The sequence below is a fragment of the Ochlerotatus camptorhynchus genome, unplaced genomic scaffold (assembly GCF_037179485.1).
Source record: "Ochlerotatus camptorhynchus isolate MF236.1 unplaced genomic scaffold, CSIRO-AGI_Acam_v1.1 ptg000624l, whole genome shotgun sequence".
Taxonomy (NCBI): Eukaryota; Metazoa; Arthropoda; class Insecta; order Diptera; family Culicidae; genus Ochlerotatus; species Ochlerotatus camptorhynchus.
Genome location: NW_027041103.1, coordinates 545566 through 563650, shown reverse-complemented (window position 1 = coordinate 563650; position 18085 = coordinate 545566). Strand labels below are relative to the sequence as shown.

Below are 18085 nucleotides of genomic sequence, written 5' to 3'. Positions count from 1 at the left end.
GGTCTATCCAGAGAGCCGCCGCTAGGAGACGCTTCTCGAAGAATATTTTGTGCTGGAACTGAGTCCGGACAGACCTTTTTAGCGAAATCGAATATCCATCGGTTGGAGTATTCTTCACTCTCATTGAAAGATGAGCGGTTACGCATGTTGCGAGCCACCCTCCACAAGGTGTTCATTGAGGTTTCTCGTGAGAGTCCCTCGACGAAATTGCGCCAATAACCGCGTTTTTTTGCTTTGATTAATTGTTTCAGCTTTGTCTCAAGCTTTGAATATTCCTCGAAGTATGTGGAGGTTTTGTGTCTACGAAAAGCTTTGAAAGCATCAGATTTTTCTACATACAATTTTGTGCATTCTTCGTCCCAACCAGGTGTGGCTGGTCTCCTTTTAAAGGGTGCACTTGGAACTTTTCTTTTTTGTGCTTCCATTGAGCTTTTGTAAATCAAATCGGCTAGGAATCGATATTCTTCCAATGGTGGAAGCGCATCTATTGATTCGACACCGATTGTCACCGCCGTTGCATATTTCTGCCAGTCGATGTTCCTTGTAAGATCAAATGGAACCCGAGATGGTTCTGCAGAGTGAGGGCCACACTTTATTGAAATGATGATTGGCAAATGATCGCTACCATGGGGATCATTGATAACCTTCCACTGACAATCCAACGATAGCGATCTTGAACACAAAGATAGGTCGAGTCGGCTTTCTCGAGCCGGAGGTTTTGCTATACGTGTCGCTTCACCAGTGTTCAAAATAGTCAAATTGAAATCGTCACATAAATCGTAAAAAATAGCCGCTCTATTGTCGTCATATAGATCGCCCCACCCAGTACCATGGGAGTTCATATCACCCAGAATTAATACTGGGGATGGAAGAATCGAAACTAGATTCCAGAGTTGACTACGGCTAATGGAGGTTCTTGGTGGAACGTATACTGAAGCTATGCAAAGATCTTTGTTCTTCACATTTATTTGGCAAGCAACGATTTCGACGCCGGATAGAGCAGGAAGGGAAATTTTGTAGAAAGGGTAGCACTTTTTGATCCCTAAAAGTACTCCTCCATAAGAATCGTCTCTATCCAGGCGTATAATGTTAAAATCGTGGAAGTTGAGTTCTTTATCGGAAGAAAGCCATGTTTCACAGAGAGCAAATATATCACAGTCAGAATTGTGAAGTAAAAATTTGAACGAGTCTAGTTTAGGCACTAGACTACGGCAGTTCCACTGTAGCACAGTGATCATATCTTCGACCTCGTTCGACGAATTATCCATCGAAAGATATGATTGATGCAAGGAGGGGCCATGAAACAGTCAATTGCTTAAGATATGATTCTAATGTTGGAAGCAAGGCAGAAACTAAGCTTCTTAGAGGGTCTTGTATGTTGAACATGTTTAATATGAATTCCACAATGTCCGAAAAAGCTAGCAAACCTCGTTCGGACTTGGATTTCTTTTGAGAAGTTTGAGGAGCAGCTTTTTTATTTTTTTTATCTTTGTTGGGCAATGGCGGAAAATTCTTGCTGCATCCAGGGATTGGATCAACAGGAGCCTTCGGTTTTGTTTTTTCATCCCCATTACCCTGGGAATTTGGCAATCGTCTGGAGGTGACTTTAGTTTTCTTACGGCGCACTTTCGGGGAGGGGCATTTTCTTTTTGAGGAACCGTCCATTTTTGAAGGTGCGTGTACCACCGTAGAATCACCTTCATCGGATGAGTCAGAGTCCGATTCTTCAACTGACAAAACCGAAAATTGGTTTGCATCTTGGACGGCTGATGCAGCCTTCAACATTTGAGCATATGTCTGCTTGGAGCGTCCAGAGATTGAACGCTGCACTTTATCGGAGTGCTGTTTGTACATCGGGCACTCCTGCAAGGGGTGAGGATTCTCGCCACAGTAAGCGCATTTTACTGATTCTTTGTGGCAAGAATCCTCTTTGTGGTTTTCACCACATTTGCCACAACGAGTTTTGTTGCCGCAATGGCTGGCCGAGTGTCCCAGCCTTTTGCAGTTGGTACAATTATATACCCTCTGTACAAACAACCGCACCGGAAAAAAAGCACCATCAATTTTAACAAAGTTTGGGAGAACTGAACCTGCGAAAGTCACCCGGAACGAGTCTGAATGTTTATAAACTTTTTTACCGTCTAGCAAAGATGCTGAATGCAGTTGCCTTACATCCAGTATCTTCACTAGCGCGGTAGCAAATGTCGAGTTTTTAAAAGTTCCCGAGGCATGTTTCAAGTCCTCGACAGTCAGACTCGCGTCGGAGACCACGCCTTCTATCTCCACATCTCGAGAAGGGATGTAGATGTTATACTCAACACTAAAAAGCTCGTGATCAGCAATTTTATTTGCCACATCATAAGTCGGTGCTTCTACACGCAGTTTGTTGAATCTTTCTTTGTGTACCAAGATTCCCGGATACTTACGCAGCAAATCTCTCGTTATGTCGAGAGTTTTCAAAGGTTTATTTTTGGGCCGAAAAAAGACAACCCATGGTCCTTTCGAAGACGGTTCATAGTATCTGGTTCGCGTAACGTAGGCATCGGAAGATGCCATAAGTGTTGCGCAAAAGCGGTGCGCAACCACTTAAGAAGGAAAAAAAATTAAAACCTTCACTAATTAATTAATTTTAATTACTAGTAATTAAATTTTTTGCCCGACGTACGAACAAATCAAAAAGAAAAAAAAAAATCGAAACAAAAAAAAAACAAAAAAACTTATATCTACTTGCAAAAAGTTGTCTCACTATGACCCATACTCCCCTACCAGGGGTGAGAGACAGAGTCACGCGCCACGAGGCAAAATTTAACTACAATAGGGAGGCAATGGACTTGCAAAATGTATTGTCTAATACTTATGCCGGTTGTAAACAACCTATCAGCCGTTGCAGCTAGATGGTCCGTTTGCTGCTGCTGGTGGTGATGATTGGTGTTGGTGGGTCGGCACGATGATGAAAAAATGGCTTGACGACCGGATGGATTACCGGGGTGGATTAAAGCTGGATGGCAACTCCAAGGGGCTCGGCCCATGGAATTCCACTTCCTCTGTTGCACACTGGTCACTTGGGGCACCCAATGGGGGGGTAAAAAAACCGCTCGGGCGGAAAAAACTCCGAAAAAAACTAGATGCCGCGTGACTGAGACCGGGACGTTGTTAACCGACTGAGTGTTCAACTAGGAATGAATAAGAGTAACTTGTACTCAGTTCTGATTTGCGGTAAAAAAAAAAAAAAAAAAAAAAAAAAAAAAAAAAAAAAAAAAAAAAAAAAAAGCATATCTGAGTAAATGTTACTCAGTTCTTATAAAATGAAGCGTTTTGCGAAATGAGTAATTAATTCATTTTATATTGATAAAATGTGAAAAATTAAAACGATAGAAGAAACAATTTTATTAAAAACTAAAACAATGTTTTCGGTGTCTTATGTGGCTTCTCTAAATGCAACGACGAGGCTGGTGACCGACGCTCTTCAGCTATGTCTAAAAATGTTGCATGGCATTATCATGGCAATATGAGTGAGCACAGGGATCCCAATGTCCTTCAGAAAACGCTGTAACATCCCACATCAACATTTCCTAGATAGTCCTATTGTTTTTTTTTTATAGGATTGAATAAGGTGCTTTTATTTTTAAATACTTCATTTCTCTTACCTTTCCAATTTACGAAACGAATCCTTATCTACCTCTGCAGCCACTTGATTCATTCCTTTAAGCTGGGTTTAGATTAGGCAAGTCAAGTGATCAACTCAGTTGAATTCAATTGGCTTGAAAAGTTGGGCCTGGTTCAACTTTTTTCAATTCAAGTGAGTTGATCAATTCAGTTGAATGACATGGTTTACACGTTCAATTCAAGTTCAAGTCAGTTGAATTCAACTGAGTTGATCATTTGACTTGCCTAGTCTAAACTCAGCTTTATTCTAGGGGAAGTACAACTTGATCTGCAGTAATATTTGGTGTAAAAATAGCTCAAATTGGTAATTATTATAATTTTTAGTATAAATATTAATGATATTAACTGTCAAGCGGACAGCTTCAAAGTAAAAAAAATATAACAGTGTAACTTTAACGCATACACTCAATGAAGTTTCACCGTTGTTGTTTATGTTTACTGCAGCTTTCATTTTTGCCTAGATTTTCGTTTTCGATAGCTCTGATCGATTTCGACTTCGACTTTTCATGATAAAAACGGTACTGGACGTTCCCCCAGCAGCAAATTTTGCCAGTTGCAGGCTCATGGCAAATCGAGTGTAATACGACTACGGAACCATCACTCTGGGACTCCGTTTACAAGGGAGGCGTAGTCAGTTGAATCCCGTTCCATCGGAGGACAGCACATTGGTTCGCAGACGATGAAGAATTCGTGGAAATTAATGACTATTTTCTGGGACAGAAGTGCGACCGATTATTTGCACTGAGATCAGCTAACAAATAATGCCGAATTTTTTAGAACAAGGAGCGGATTTTGATGGTGGTGGCCAGCAAGATCATCAAAGAATTTTTTTAGTAGATGAACTAAGATTTTTTTACAGTATACTGTAATTTTGCTGAACATTCGGTAATCTATTCGGTAATTTTATTATTTACAATCCGTTCAGTAAATTTTCTTCACTCTTGAGCTGTCGAAATTTACTGAAATGGATTGCAAATTTTTCAGAATGATTGGTAAAGTTCACAATGGCGTTCGGTATCATTTTTACCGAAATAACTGTAATTCATTATTTTCCTGAATGTACCAAAATTGTGATTTTTATTGATTTATTGATTATTGCTTCCATCACACTAAGATTTTGTTCCGTGTTCGGTAAATATTACCGAAATCAGAACAGCTGAACGCTCGGTAAAACTTTGACCTTCATTTTAAAGGCAATTGAATTTGAAAATAGTTTCAAAATATGTTCAACCTTGTTTAAATGATCAAATCTTGTCATTTTAGTGGAGATTTAGTTTCAAAGATGCTGAAAAGCAATTGAATTGAATTGCATACATTTTACCGAACAGCTCAGCTGTTCGGATTTCGGTAAAAATTACCGAAGTCGGCGATAATTTCTAAGTGTGATGTGTTTTCTTAAAATTGAAATGATTACAAAACAAACGATTCGTTTGACTTATTAAACGTAATTTTTTGTATATTATCATCGTACGTTCGTACAAAAATAATATTCAACAGAGAAGGACGATGTTTCTGACTCCGTAACAAACCATACAAAAATTGGTTTTTTGCGTTTGATAAGGAAACTGGGCCGCCAATCCATGGTGACTGAAAGCAATTGGTATAGAAGTTCACTGAAAAATTAACCTTTCGGCATAGGTTTAACGGATTGTAAATAGCCAAAAATAGTAAATTACTCACTTTTCACACCGGAGAACCGAAGAAAATTCAACTTTTAAATGGTGGCAAATATTGAGATTGACAATATGAAATTTACAATCCGGTTCGGTAATGTTTACAAAAATCTGTTACTTTACTACGGTTTGCTTTTGTAAAAGATTATTTTTACAGTACATTTGCCACACTTTTTACAGTATCGCTGACTTACAACCCGTTACAGTCAGTAATTTTCATTTACAGTTTTCGGTAAATTTATGCAATTTACGGAAATTCAGCAGTTTTGATTGCGGAGAATTGGTAAAATCATATGTTTTACAAAACTTTTGGTGAAAATGATATTTTACAGAACGTATCCAGCAAAAAAAGTACCGAAAAATATTTGAGATTTTGGTGTGTATGTTGCCTACACAGCAAAAAAAAAAATGTAATATCGATCAATGTAATTCAAGCTGATGTATGAAATAATGATGTAATAGCAAAAAGCAGATACAATATTACATCAATGGATGTAATTTTGTTCGCAAAATCGATGTACATCGTACAACCACAAACGAAGTGACAGACGGAGCGGCTCGAAATTTGATTTGACGCACTTACATTTACAATTTTCGAGTGTACCTCACGGCAACACTATCTACTCATATGTACTAGATTTAACTAGGGGGTACCGCCTGTTATCTCTTTTTCTCTAACGAAAATTGAAAGGGAGAGCCTGTTGTCAAACAGCATGTCATTATATCGCTTCTTTTGTATAATGAAAGACCATAGGCCAAAATGATTAGGGATGAACACATCGGGTTAACATTTGCTTACAAGTAAACGATGTTGAGCTGTCAATGACTCGCGCTTGTTGCAATTGTTGCTACAGATTTCTTCAGTCCGTGCTAGAAGCCTAAGTCACAGTCATTCGCGACCGAGAAGACATAGACATCGTTGTTGGACGCCAAACAGAACCCGGCCATACTCGGTATGCTGGTATACATTCACTCCTCCGTAGCGGAACTGGAAGGATCCACCCAAGCTGCTGTCTACTCCAGCTTCTTCTTATTATTCTGCAGAACCAGACAGTGCGAGTACTGGGCGTGTTTGCCAAACCAACCGGTAGAATACTAATCTGAAAGCCGATTTCTTAGGCACGTTGCATTTGTCGCAGTAGATCGTCACTTGCCGCTGCACTTTCATGGAGCGGATTACAATCGCCGTGGCAGTAGTTTCGTCATACAGATCGATCACTGGATGGCTGTTTCGCGTAGTGACGCTCGCTCATGTCACGGGGAATCCTTTCCGAACAGGCGGCGCATTGAAACTTCTGTACGAATCGATCGGGACATAGGATTTGATGTCACGCTTTTGTCTCTTGCTGCCTCGACTGCTCAGCCTCTTCTTATTCATCATTCAAAACATTTTCCGGTACGGGTGCGGGTAGTGGATGTCCCGGTCGAATTGGTTGATTAGACGAGATCATCGTCATCGACAAGTACCAGTTATCAAACTTTCCAGTTATCATGCAGATGAAGTTTTCAACGGAGTAATCTTTTCCACCTATGCAGCACAAGCTCGGTTAAAAAGCTGCGGCAAGCTTTTACGTCGATGCAAATGGGAAATTGGAATTCAATCTGAAATTGAAAACCAACCCTAATAAAATTGTGTTCGGGGTATCATCCAAACCATTTGTTGAATAGTTTTATTATTTGGGTTTTCGTTCATGTATGGTAGTTTTTTATTAGGGAAACAGTAAAAAAAAAGTTGTTGAATATTACAGCAGATAAGCTGCACATAACATATACACATTAATCCAGTCAGTAATGTTTTACTGGGTTTTTCAATTGCGGACTATTCGAAAAAAGTTTAAAACTCTGCAGGAAATTCAAAAATATGAAACTTTTTCTGAACTTGTACAGATAAAGTTCTGTTAATCTCATTTCTTTTCTTTTTTTTCCTTTGATTTGTTTTTCGTCGATCTGGTTTTCCGTACTGAGCACCAATGCTACCGATGCCAGCACTGATAAAAATCCCCTTATACATTTTGGCAAATTTCCATTGCTGATTATTCATAAAATGTATAAGCCTACCACCAACCAATTTGTTCCGAACGGCCGGAAGACCAAGCTGAGGCATGGGATGCTCACTATGCCCCACTTGTTCACTATGCCCCTCTTACCCCTACCATAAAATCACAACGAAAATCATGGTATATGAGAAATGTACAATAAAAAAGAGGGCTTGTTAAGCTAAGCATCTTAACAATAAAAAAATTGATTTTTGTCGAACAAATTTGATCTCATCAAATTAATTTTCATTGATAATTGTATCGTTGAAAACGAAATTTATTATTTCTCCTTTCCAATAATTTAATAATAAATTTTTAATGTGCCCAAAATTCAACCGTAAAATTCATTGTAATTTCGTTATTTTATTATAATTTTTTTGCGGCCATCCTCGGTATGCATTCGTTACTCCGTAGCGGAACCGGAAGCTCTCGACGAGGGCGATCTAAAGGAGGAAAATTTACTCCAAATCATGCCGAGATCCATCGAATCAAAGAGGCGATCGACGTGCTGGAGGTGAGAATGAAGGAGGATCGGATGAAACCGATTTTTTTAAATTTATTACGGCTAGAGATGCTGTATGTCAAGCGTTTGAGCATGATTGCGGTACGATGCACTATTCTGGACTGGTCTACTATACGTGGCAAAACTAGTCATTATACCTGCTACGTGTACCTTGTTACCTGAAGACGAGGAGGGAATCTTCGGATTCATGGAGGAGGACATCAGAAATGAGGAAGCTCGTATGCGAGGACAAAAGTGGTACATCTGCAAGGGTTGATGCATATATTATGTCACGTATATATACGTTTTGTGTTGCACGAAGAAGTGCTTCCGTTCATTTCAGACGCTTTGTGGGATGCAGAATGATTGCCCGTCGCATTACGTGGATACGTTCTAGTCGTGGTGCAATAAGCACGTAGCGCTGGTGGGTAAGGTGAAATAACTCGGGACCGAAGCCTGTGGGATTTGCTACGATGAGATGGGACCGTACAGGAAGCTGGAATCGATTCGTGCTGTCAGAATGTCTGGTTCCATCGGAGCTGCATGGCACAGTTTGCCCAATCGGCGGGGTACTTTTTCAAGTGCCCTTTGTGCAACAACAAGGACGACTTTAGTCAGCAGATGCAGCAGCGTGGCATTTATATTCCGGAAAAGTAAGTGAAGCAGAGGTGGGTATTTGAATACTGAATATTTTATTTTATTTGTTCCAGGGATGCCTCGTGGGAGCCTGAACCGAATGCATTCAACGATCAGTTGGAACGCCCTTCGGAGTGTGACGCTGAACCGTGTCGCTGTCGGTATGGGCGAGATTACGATTGCAAGCGTTGGGATATGATCCTGTGTGCAACGTGCGGTTCGACTTGCCGCTACGATCAGTGCATGGAGGTTCCCTCGAAGAACAATGTTTGCACCTTTTGTCTTCCGATTGTTTGAAGCTAGCCGAGGCTTCCCGAAGAGCGGAAGCAGCTTGACGTGCGGAAGCCAGTAGCAGAGAGGGGAGTTCTAGGGGCTGATCTCGTGGCAGCCGTCATATTAAATCGGATGATTCAGATTCTGAAGAGTCAGTTGCATCGACGACCAAACGCAAATCTCAGAAAAGACGAACCACAAAAGACAGTGACGACAATGATTCCGATCTGGTTTCTAAACGAAAGAAACCAACGTCGAAGCGACGGCTGTCCACGTCTTCGTCTAGTTCTTCCTCGTTCGTTTCTTCGAATGGCGAAGAAATCAGTCTGGAGGAACGATCAAGAAGATTCCACTGCCACGAGGAACTTCCGTCGAAAAATTGCTTCGAGCCAAACCGGTCGTATCAAATTGTTGACTTCTTCGGACAATGAAGACGAAGCATCCTCCGCCGGATCGTCGACCGTGTTCGATTTCAACTATCGTGTGAATTTAACCAAAAAGCAGTGCCGAAAATCGATGGTAGAATTGCAGTCGACCAAAGAGTTCATCCGTTCCGACACGGACACGCTAACGGATGCCTCGGTGGGACAGGAGATCGTGCGTCCCAAGACGCCTGGCAGAATTCTTTTGAAAAACTGTTCAAATTGTAGCTTTTCGGGTCGAAAACCGTCCCACGAAAACGGTCCACCAGCGTCTGATCCGGAGTACGTTACAGCGAAGAAAATTAGGTTGATTTAATTTTAATGGTGACGTTCCTTGGACGGTGAATTTTCCAGCACTAGTCAGGTCTTTCCCACGGCGCAGTGGATTACTGCCAACGGTGCCACCTCAAGTGGGAATGCGATTCAAAACCGGGTTGACGTTGATGCTCAAAAGTGAGATGTTCCGGATTTCTGCTGCTTTCAGGTACTGAGGGAGAACCTTCCAAAACTTCTAGTGTTTGGACTGGTGGAGATTGCTAAAGTATGATCCCGATGAAAACATTTTGCGTATACGTAGTGTGACGTAGTGTGCGTAAGATAAACGTCAGCAATCTCTATGACACAAAGAATGCACCTGAAACCGACGGAGAATCGCAAGTGCTGTGGTGAGGCAGAAGGAAACAAGTTAGCACTTTCATTATCACGACGTTCTTTGCATAATCTAGTGTGACGTAACGTTGGATCATGCGTAAGAACACCGTGAGAACGAAAGAGTTGTCAACATTCCTTCTGCCGCACCTACAGTAACGCACACGGTTCCCGCGCTGATTGTTTCTTACTTTCTCACTCTAATCAAAATTTCCTTCGATGAGTGAGAAAACAGCACCACGTCAACGCGAGCAAGAACGAGGGTTGCCAGATCATTGCACACAAAACCAACTTGAATTAATTCAAAGCAAAAATACTAGCGAACCTGGCGGTGAGGGGCGGAAGGTGGACTAAAATTCTATTACAGAGAACCACATTATTTTAATTAATTTCTTCGGAGAAAGTCGTCTGTCACTTCGTTTGTGGTACAACGTTATATTACACAACCGATGGATTCCCGCATAAGCGCGAACCATAAATTGACCTTACCGATAATGGTTATAAATTGTTTATAATCCCTGCTAAACTTCACCTGAAATGGTTATGGAACTTTACATGAACGTTTAATGATAAAGTTTTAACTTTAAGTATTATAGTTTTTTGGAAGTGGACCTTACAAATAATGGGTTGTTAAGAACCATTACCATTCAAAATTCTTGTTTTCTCCATACATCTTCGGAAAGAAAACTATACTAAAACCTTTTAACTTATGGTTTGAGAACATTAATGGTAATGGTTATGGTAACCAGTAAGGTCCATGAATGGTTTTGTAACATCGATCAACTTTATGTGGAATATATCGCGAATTGGTTGCCTGTAAATTACTGATTACCAATTCACGATATATTTCACGTAAAGTTGAGTGATAATACAAAACCATTAATGGACCTTACTGACTTCCATAACCATAACCATTAATGTTCTCAAACCATAAGTAAAAATGTTCTAATATAGTTCTCTTTCCAAAAAAGAAAACAAGAATTTGGAATGGTAATGGTTCTTAACAACCCATTATTTGTAAGGTCCGCTTCCAAAAAACCATAACACATAAGGTTAAAACTATATCACACAAACGTTCATGTAAAGTTCCATAACCATTTCAGTTGAAGTTTAGCAGGGATTATAAACAATTTATAACCATTATCGGTAAGGGCATGTGATGGTTCGCGTTTATGCGGGTTGACCTGGTTGCAGCAACTTTTTTTTCTGTGTACGCGCCTGCTGTTCGCGCTGTCGCCCTAATAAAAATTGTATGGTTAATTTGCTTAACGACGTGTTCTGGGTATCATCCAAACCATTTGTGGAATAGTTCAATGATTTGGGTTATCGTTCGTTTATGGTTATTTTTTATTAGGGCGGTGTATAATGAGTCACGCCAAGAGAGAAACAGATGAACTCGCATCACGGTTTCGAAAGATTCTCTTTCTTTTAACTTGGCAACAGAGGACTTCTGCATCAACTTCAAATGACTTTTAGCGAGGAAAAAAATTAACGGCTGTAGTAAATCATTATATCAATGATTTTGTCGAATTATCTTAAATAAAAAAAGTAGAAATTGTCATTACTGATGATTACAAAACGTATCGCATGACATGACGTGTAGGGTATACGTCCCTAACCTCGGTCTAATATGCAGCCATAGATTACGTTTTTAATCATAACTCATCAATTAATTTACCTGCAAACGATATTCTACTGCTAAATGGTATGCTTAGATATGCTTATCATGTCGTTTGCTATCAGGAACCGCAAAAAGTTGAAAAACTTACTTTTTTTAAGACAAAAACTCACCAGGGAAATGTATGTAATATCGGTCTATTGTCCCCAAATTGGGTCTATTTATGGATGCAACTTCGTCCTATCCTGTTTGATTCTCAAAAAAAACGCTCTTGGTAACGTTTTCTTATGTATTTTTTTTTATCACTATCACTGTTAACTTAATACTCTTCATTCCTCAAAACATTTCTTAGAGAAAATTTTACGAAAACTACATTAAATCACTCAAGTTAAAAATTAAAAATTAAAAATTTCGCTTATCGTCTTTCGACCGCAGAATATCTAAATCAAAACATTGTGATGTTCATTATACAGATTTGGCAGAAAAAATCTCCCTTCCTGTTCGTTCCTTATCATCCAAATGCAAACCACATTGTTGACGTTACTCTTATTGCTATATGCTGTCAAATGAATTTCATGGGCCAAAGTTAGGAACATAGAAAAGAAATGTGTCCCTAAAGTTGGGTCCATGATTTACTTGTGAAAACGTTGTTAAACAATTAAAATAAACATAAAATATTCAAACAGTAACTGTGAGTTTTACGTCTAGTGTGTATTATCAGGTAATTCCATTCAATAAATGCCATAATCAGGCCATTTGATGATCGTCAGTGCAACCTTCCCATCTTAACCTTAGAAGTCATGGCGGCTAAAAACTCCGAACAGAGTGATATTCTCAACCAGTTTTATTACTTACGAGAGCTGAAAATGTATTGAAATGTTGTGATATAAATTGATTTGTGTGTGGTACACATTTATCAATCATCAGTGATCAATATTTTCCTTATTTTTTGTGTAATATTCCTTAATTAATTATTTATTTGCGTGATAGGCCGAATGAAAGGACTAGACCCACATTACATACCGTAACCCTATATGACCATTTCTTCGATTATATTTTATATTGATTTGCAATACCTTTCGTGGACCTTGCATAGCATCGTAATGCTTGTTTACTTTGCACGATAATTATGTAGCCGGTTTGATAGCTCAATAGAGCATTTCAGTGCCAACATTTCAAAGGGGCGTAATTGTTTTTGTAAACAATGACTTTAGCCGTCAATTTCTCGTGAATGAAATCTTACCTATCCAAAATAGCAATGCTAGCTGGTAGAGGAGACATTCATGTTGGCATTGATTTTATGAGACGTTTCTGGTTCAACTCATGAATGAACTTTGAAAGGAGGCGGTTACCTAACGGCTGTGAGAAGCAATATCAATATCATCAAATTCTGGCAGGCAAACCAGCTCCTGTCATTTCATAAAATGGACTATAGGTAGACTTGGCTTCACTCTTGGCGTGACTAGAGTCGGTGTATTATACACCGACTCTACACGGTAACCAGCGTAAACACATTAATGTGTAAAATTTCACACATTTCGTGAAAAAAGGGGCCTACTCATAAAATGTGTAAACTGCGTTTACACATTTATGTGTAAACCCAGCAAACGTCAAAAGATGTGTATTTTTTACACATTTTTCAAGGACGGTTTTTACAGCAAAATGTGTAAAAAATAATCATTTCTAGATTATGGTTTTTTACTAGGTTTTTTATTAACATCAGAATTTTCTTGTTTGTGTCAATGGTAAAATAAAGACTGCCGAATACAAAAATATTTTATTAAAAAAAGAAATGCCATCAACAAAAATAAGTAGCGGCACGTGATTACCTCTCACCCCAGCAGGAAAGGGGTTTAATCCCAGTTGACGCTGCCGGGATGTTCTGAGGCATAACATCTCTGATCACGCCGAGGATCACGCCTTCCTTCGGAAGGGAAGTGAAGTCATTGGTCCCCGGTTCATGAGTTGACGGGTCGATAGGTAGGGTCCAGGTATGGGAGCTTCCTCCTTAGCGTCGGTAGCATTGGTGCTCAGCACGGAAAACAAATCAAGGGAAGAAAAACAAAAATCAGTATATGAAGTATATAAACTAAACTAAAAGTAAAAACTATGAAAAAAGTATAAATCACCTACCCTCTAGCATGTCCATCGTTGCGCACTGTCCAGTTTGGACCGTAGTTCCTCCACTTTCCTGTTGTTCTTCACTATTTAGCAAATGGCATGCGTAAACAAAGCAGGATGCAGCAAAGTTTGAAGTTTTTTTTTACCCATTAATGAGTATAAAAATACACATTTTTTGACTGGTACTGTTATTTTTTACACATTTTAGGATCTCCAAATATACACATTTTTTTACAGCTGCATATAAATATGAAAAATGTGTATTTTTTTACTCATTTATGTGTTTACGCTGGTTACCGTGTAGGCGTGACTCATTATGCTCATTATAAATACACCGACTCGAGAAAATGGGATTACGAAGTGTGCGTGTATAAACGTCAGAAAGCTCAATACGTATCGCGAGGCTCAATACCAATGAGCTGAATTACCGAGGTGAAGCAATCACTCACACAACCACTGTACGATACACGCAAGTACACGCAAGTAGTGACGTCACTACTTGCGTTTACGTTGATTTTTTGATTTACTAATCAACCCTATTTCACGATCTGCGCCACCTCTCTCTGTACCTCATTGGCTCAATACGTCAAAAAACTCTACACCAATGCAAGCAATAGAAACATTCAGGTTTTGACAGATATTGAACAGATCAACATTAAAGTTTTCAGAGGTTCAAAATTTGGAAAACTTTCATAATATTCCCGTCAAAGATAGTTTCAGATCGATTATTCTATAATGGCTGGGTCAGCACTGAGACGCCTAATGGCAGAATACCGCCGTAAGCATAAGAATTTATCAAATTATCTTGACTTCGAAATGAAGGTCAAAATTGCATACTGTTTTCATACTTTCTCTTGCAGAGTTGACACTGAATCCACCAGAAGGTATTATAGCAGGACCCGTAAGTGAAGAAAATTTCTTCGAATGGGAAGCTTTGATAACGTAAGATAATTTCTACTATCAATTAATTATAATACTGTATATTTGAGCGCAATCGTATTATTTCAGTGGTCCGGAAGGAACTTGTTTTGAAGGCGGTGTATTTACAGCAAAGCTAGTATTTCCCCCCGACTATCCTTTGAGTCCTCCAAAAATGCGATTCACTTGTGAAATGTTCCACCCAAATAGTAAGTCTTGATGGATCGTACTAACAAGGCTCGCATTATTAAAAATTTAACTTTGATTTTAGTTTTTTCAGACGGCAGAGTTTGCATCTCTATACTGCACGCTCCTGGGGATGATCCATTAGGTAGCATTGATAGAAAAATGATAAAATTAAAAAAAAAATAAAGTTACTGGAAACTATTTCCTTTCAGGATATGAACTTTCTGCTGAACGTTGGAGCCCAGTACAGAGCGTGGAAAAAATTCTGCTTAGTGTCGTCAGTATGCTAGCTGGTAAGCTTATAAACGAATTAATTAAAAATGTTGATCCTTCACTGTCTGTTTCATCATCAGAACCCAATGACGAATCAGGAGCAAATGTCGATGCAGCAATCATGTGGCGCGAGAATAGAGAGGAATTCAATAAAATAGCAAAACGAATTGTAAGAAAAACTTTAGGTCTGCCTTCATAAAATATACTAATCAACACATTGCTCTGGTGTCTTCTTTGTCTTGTCTATTTCACAATATCAAAATTATAGTCTATGTTACATGACAGGAGCCAGTTTATCTAACAGAACTGGATGTTATTGATGCTGCTTTCACAGGTTACTGTCTCCTGTCAAAGTTTATTCATAAAGTGAAGAATCAGCTGATCAGAGACCGTAAAATGCTCTATTGCAATCAACAAATACAATTCATTCCTAGGCGTAAATCTATTTTAGCCAAACTAGATTTTTTTTTAAATCATCGTTTTCTTCCCTTGTACAATAATTATATAAAAAATTAGAGGTTGTATCCAAGACACGACCGTAGATTTGACATAGGATTACGAAAGGTAGTTATGATGTCACATCAAAAGTAGAGTAAATATTTAATTGATTTCTTAATTCGTTATCGGTGAAAAATTTCGATAGGTTGAAATTCAGAAGCAATTTGATAGTTCTGTTTTTGAGGTGCTCTGTCGATGGGCCTCCCTTAGCTCAGTCGGTAAAGGCGCAGCTACAAAGCAAGACCATGCTGGAGGTGGCTGGGTTCAATTCCCGGTCCGGTCTAGGAATTTTTCGGGTTGGAAAATTTCTCGACTTCCCTGGGCATAGAAGTATGATTGAACTTGCCACACAATCATACCAATGCAAAATGGTACAGGCATCGAAAGCTCTCAATTAATAACTGTGGAAGTGCATCTAGAACACTAAGTTGAGAGCACGCAATAAGCTAATATGCGATATGCAATAAGCTTGAAATGCGAAGAAGAAGAAGAAGAAGAAGAAGAAGAAGTCGATGGCCATGTAGTACAAGTCATTCCTGGACGATATGTCTGGGATTTAAGGTCTTACTCTTTAGTTAACTCTATATTAAACAATAAAAGCTCTTATCAGTCATTTGTGGTCCTGAAAAGGACCGCTGGCTTGGAAGCTAGTTTAGAACAATGCTGTGGAATTTTTTCCTCGATGTTCTTGGAGATGATAGCGGTGCGGAAATATAATATGTATTAGGGAAAACACATCATTCACAGAATCTGAGCCTACCGGACGGTACCTACGTTTATACTTTTTGATACAAATTTTAAGCTCCTTCTATTAAGAGAATTCGGCAAAGTTTTCAAATTTCGGCAAATAGCAAATAGCAAATAGCTTAAAATTTGCAACAAAAGGCATAAAAATCAGTACCGTCTGGCATACTCAATATTCGGCGACAGTTTTAGGAAAACCACCCAACAAACATTAAATGTTGAATAAGAGCTTATTCAGGCAAAACCAAGCTTCTTCAACTAAAAAATAGCTTATTAAGCTGTTGATCAACTCAAATTGTTTGTTGGCACTTTTCTTATCATCGTTTTTTGATGACAAAATTACGCATTTAGTGCACAAAACGCACGGAATTTTTGGTTTATTCAGTAAAAAATAAATAAAAGGCGAATATTGATTGGAGGAATATCTTGCTCAATTTTTTTCAATCGCGATCGATAATATAAATTCGAGATTTTTTGCTTTTTCTAGCGTCCTGGAGAAAACCTTACGAAGTGTCTCGTTAATTGACATGGTCATGTGGTATTCGGTCAATGCGAGAATTTGTATGCACCACTTCAATACTGTTACGCATTTGGCGGCAAATGTTTGTTTGCTGGATACATTATCAAAGAGCTTTGGGGCTGGCAGTAAGGCGAGCGAACGTTCAATGAAAATTAACTCTTAAACAACAATAATTTATGGTGATCCTAAAAAGGACCGTTTTTTCGTAATGGTTGAGTAATGCTGAGCTATTATGGTGTTCAACACGGATAAGGCTGGCGAGCTGCATGTTGTTTGGAACGAGGGTGACGCGTTTGGCATAGATGACCCACAGAGACTCACGAGGATGGATCCCGATCAGTAGCTGTGAGTCTTCCTTCTCCCTTCTTCGGTGAATGGACGCTAATGTGGGCTGCAGTTCGCTGCTTGTGGGTAGCCTTTCGTTGTGTACAATGTTCAACCATAGAGGTAACTCTAAGACTAGTAGGTTCCGAAGAAACGTGCTCAACTTTTTGGATCAGCTCTGGTACTCTCTTCGGTCCCAAGCTAATCGATGCACCTCTCGAAACAGGAAAATCCACGAACCCCTCATTTTATCTGTCAAATTTTCAAAGCGAATCAAAACTGTTGAGATAGTAGTGTAACCCTAATAAAAATTGTATGGTTAATTTGCTTAACGACGTGTTCTGGGTATCATCCAAACCATTTGTGGAATAGTTCAATGATTTAGGTTATCGTTCGTTTATGGTTATTTTTTATTAGGGAAGCTTTGCTTTATCTGTTCTTTATATCTGTGATAGAGTAGAATTTATCCAACTTCTGTGTAGTTCACGCTCACCGTGTAGAACTATTTATTCTCTGCCTGTACTGTACTTTTCCCTTCAATTCTAAAATAAACGATTTGCAATACGGACGTGTCTGCGCGTGTTCTCTCTTTAATAGGTTATGGGCCTATTCACGGAAGTTTATTCGTAGTGCGAAAAAGTTTTTTTTTCTATGGTACAATACCTGGAAGCGGATTCGCAAACTCACCTGGAGTATCGGGTAGTGGCGCTGGATCAGTAGTCCACAACATCTCTAGCCTTCCGGGAATCGAGCGGCTCACCGGACGTGATAACTGACCCACGTGGAAGTTTGCAGTGCAGACATATTTGGACGGAACCGACGAAGCTGTTGACGCTGCTTGCAATCGCCGTGCGAGAGCAAAACTCATTTTGCTTCTCGACCCCGTTAACTATGTCCACGTGAAGGAAGCGAAATCGGCGAAGGAAGTTTGGGCCAAACTGGAAACCCTAATAAAAAATAACCATAAATGAACGATAACCCAAATCATTGAACTATTCCACAAATGGTTTGGATGATACCCAGAACA

At 39.3% G+C, this 18085-nt stretch overlaps 1 protein-coding gene across 1 annotated transcript; it reads left to right on the top strand.

Annotated features, from left to right (window-relative positions):
• The first annotated feature begins 14232 nt into the window (after nt 1-14232).
• Nucleotides 14233-15191, top strand: Ubc7 (ubiquitin conjugating enzyme 7). Its single transcript, XM_065237486.1, has 6 exons — nt 14233-14373; nt 14456-14537; nt 14604-14722; nt 14785-14844; nt 14912-14992; nt 15053-15191. Exons 1-6 carry the CDS (start codon nt 14331-14333, stop codon nt 15169-15171), a joined length of 504 nt encoding a protein of 167 aa, XP_065093558.1. The 5' UTR covers nt 14233-14330; the 3' UTR covers nt 15172-15191.
• The last annotated feature ends 2894 nt before the right edge of the window (nt 15192-18085 follow it).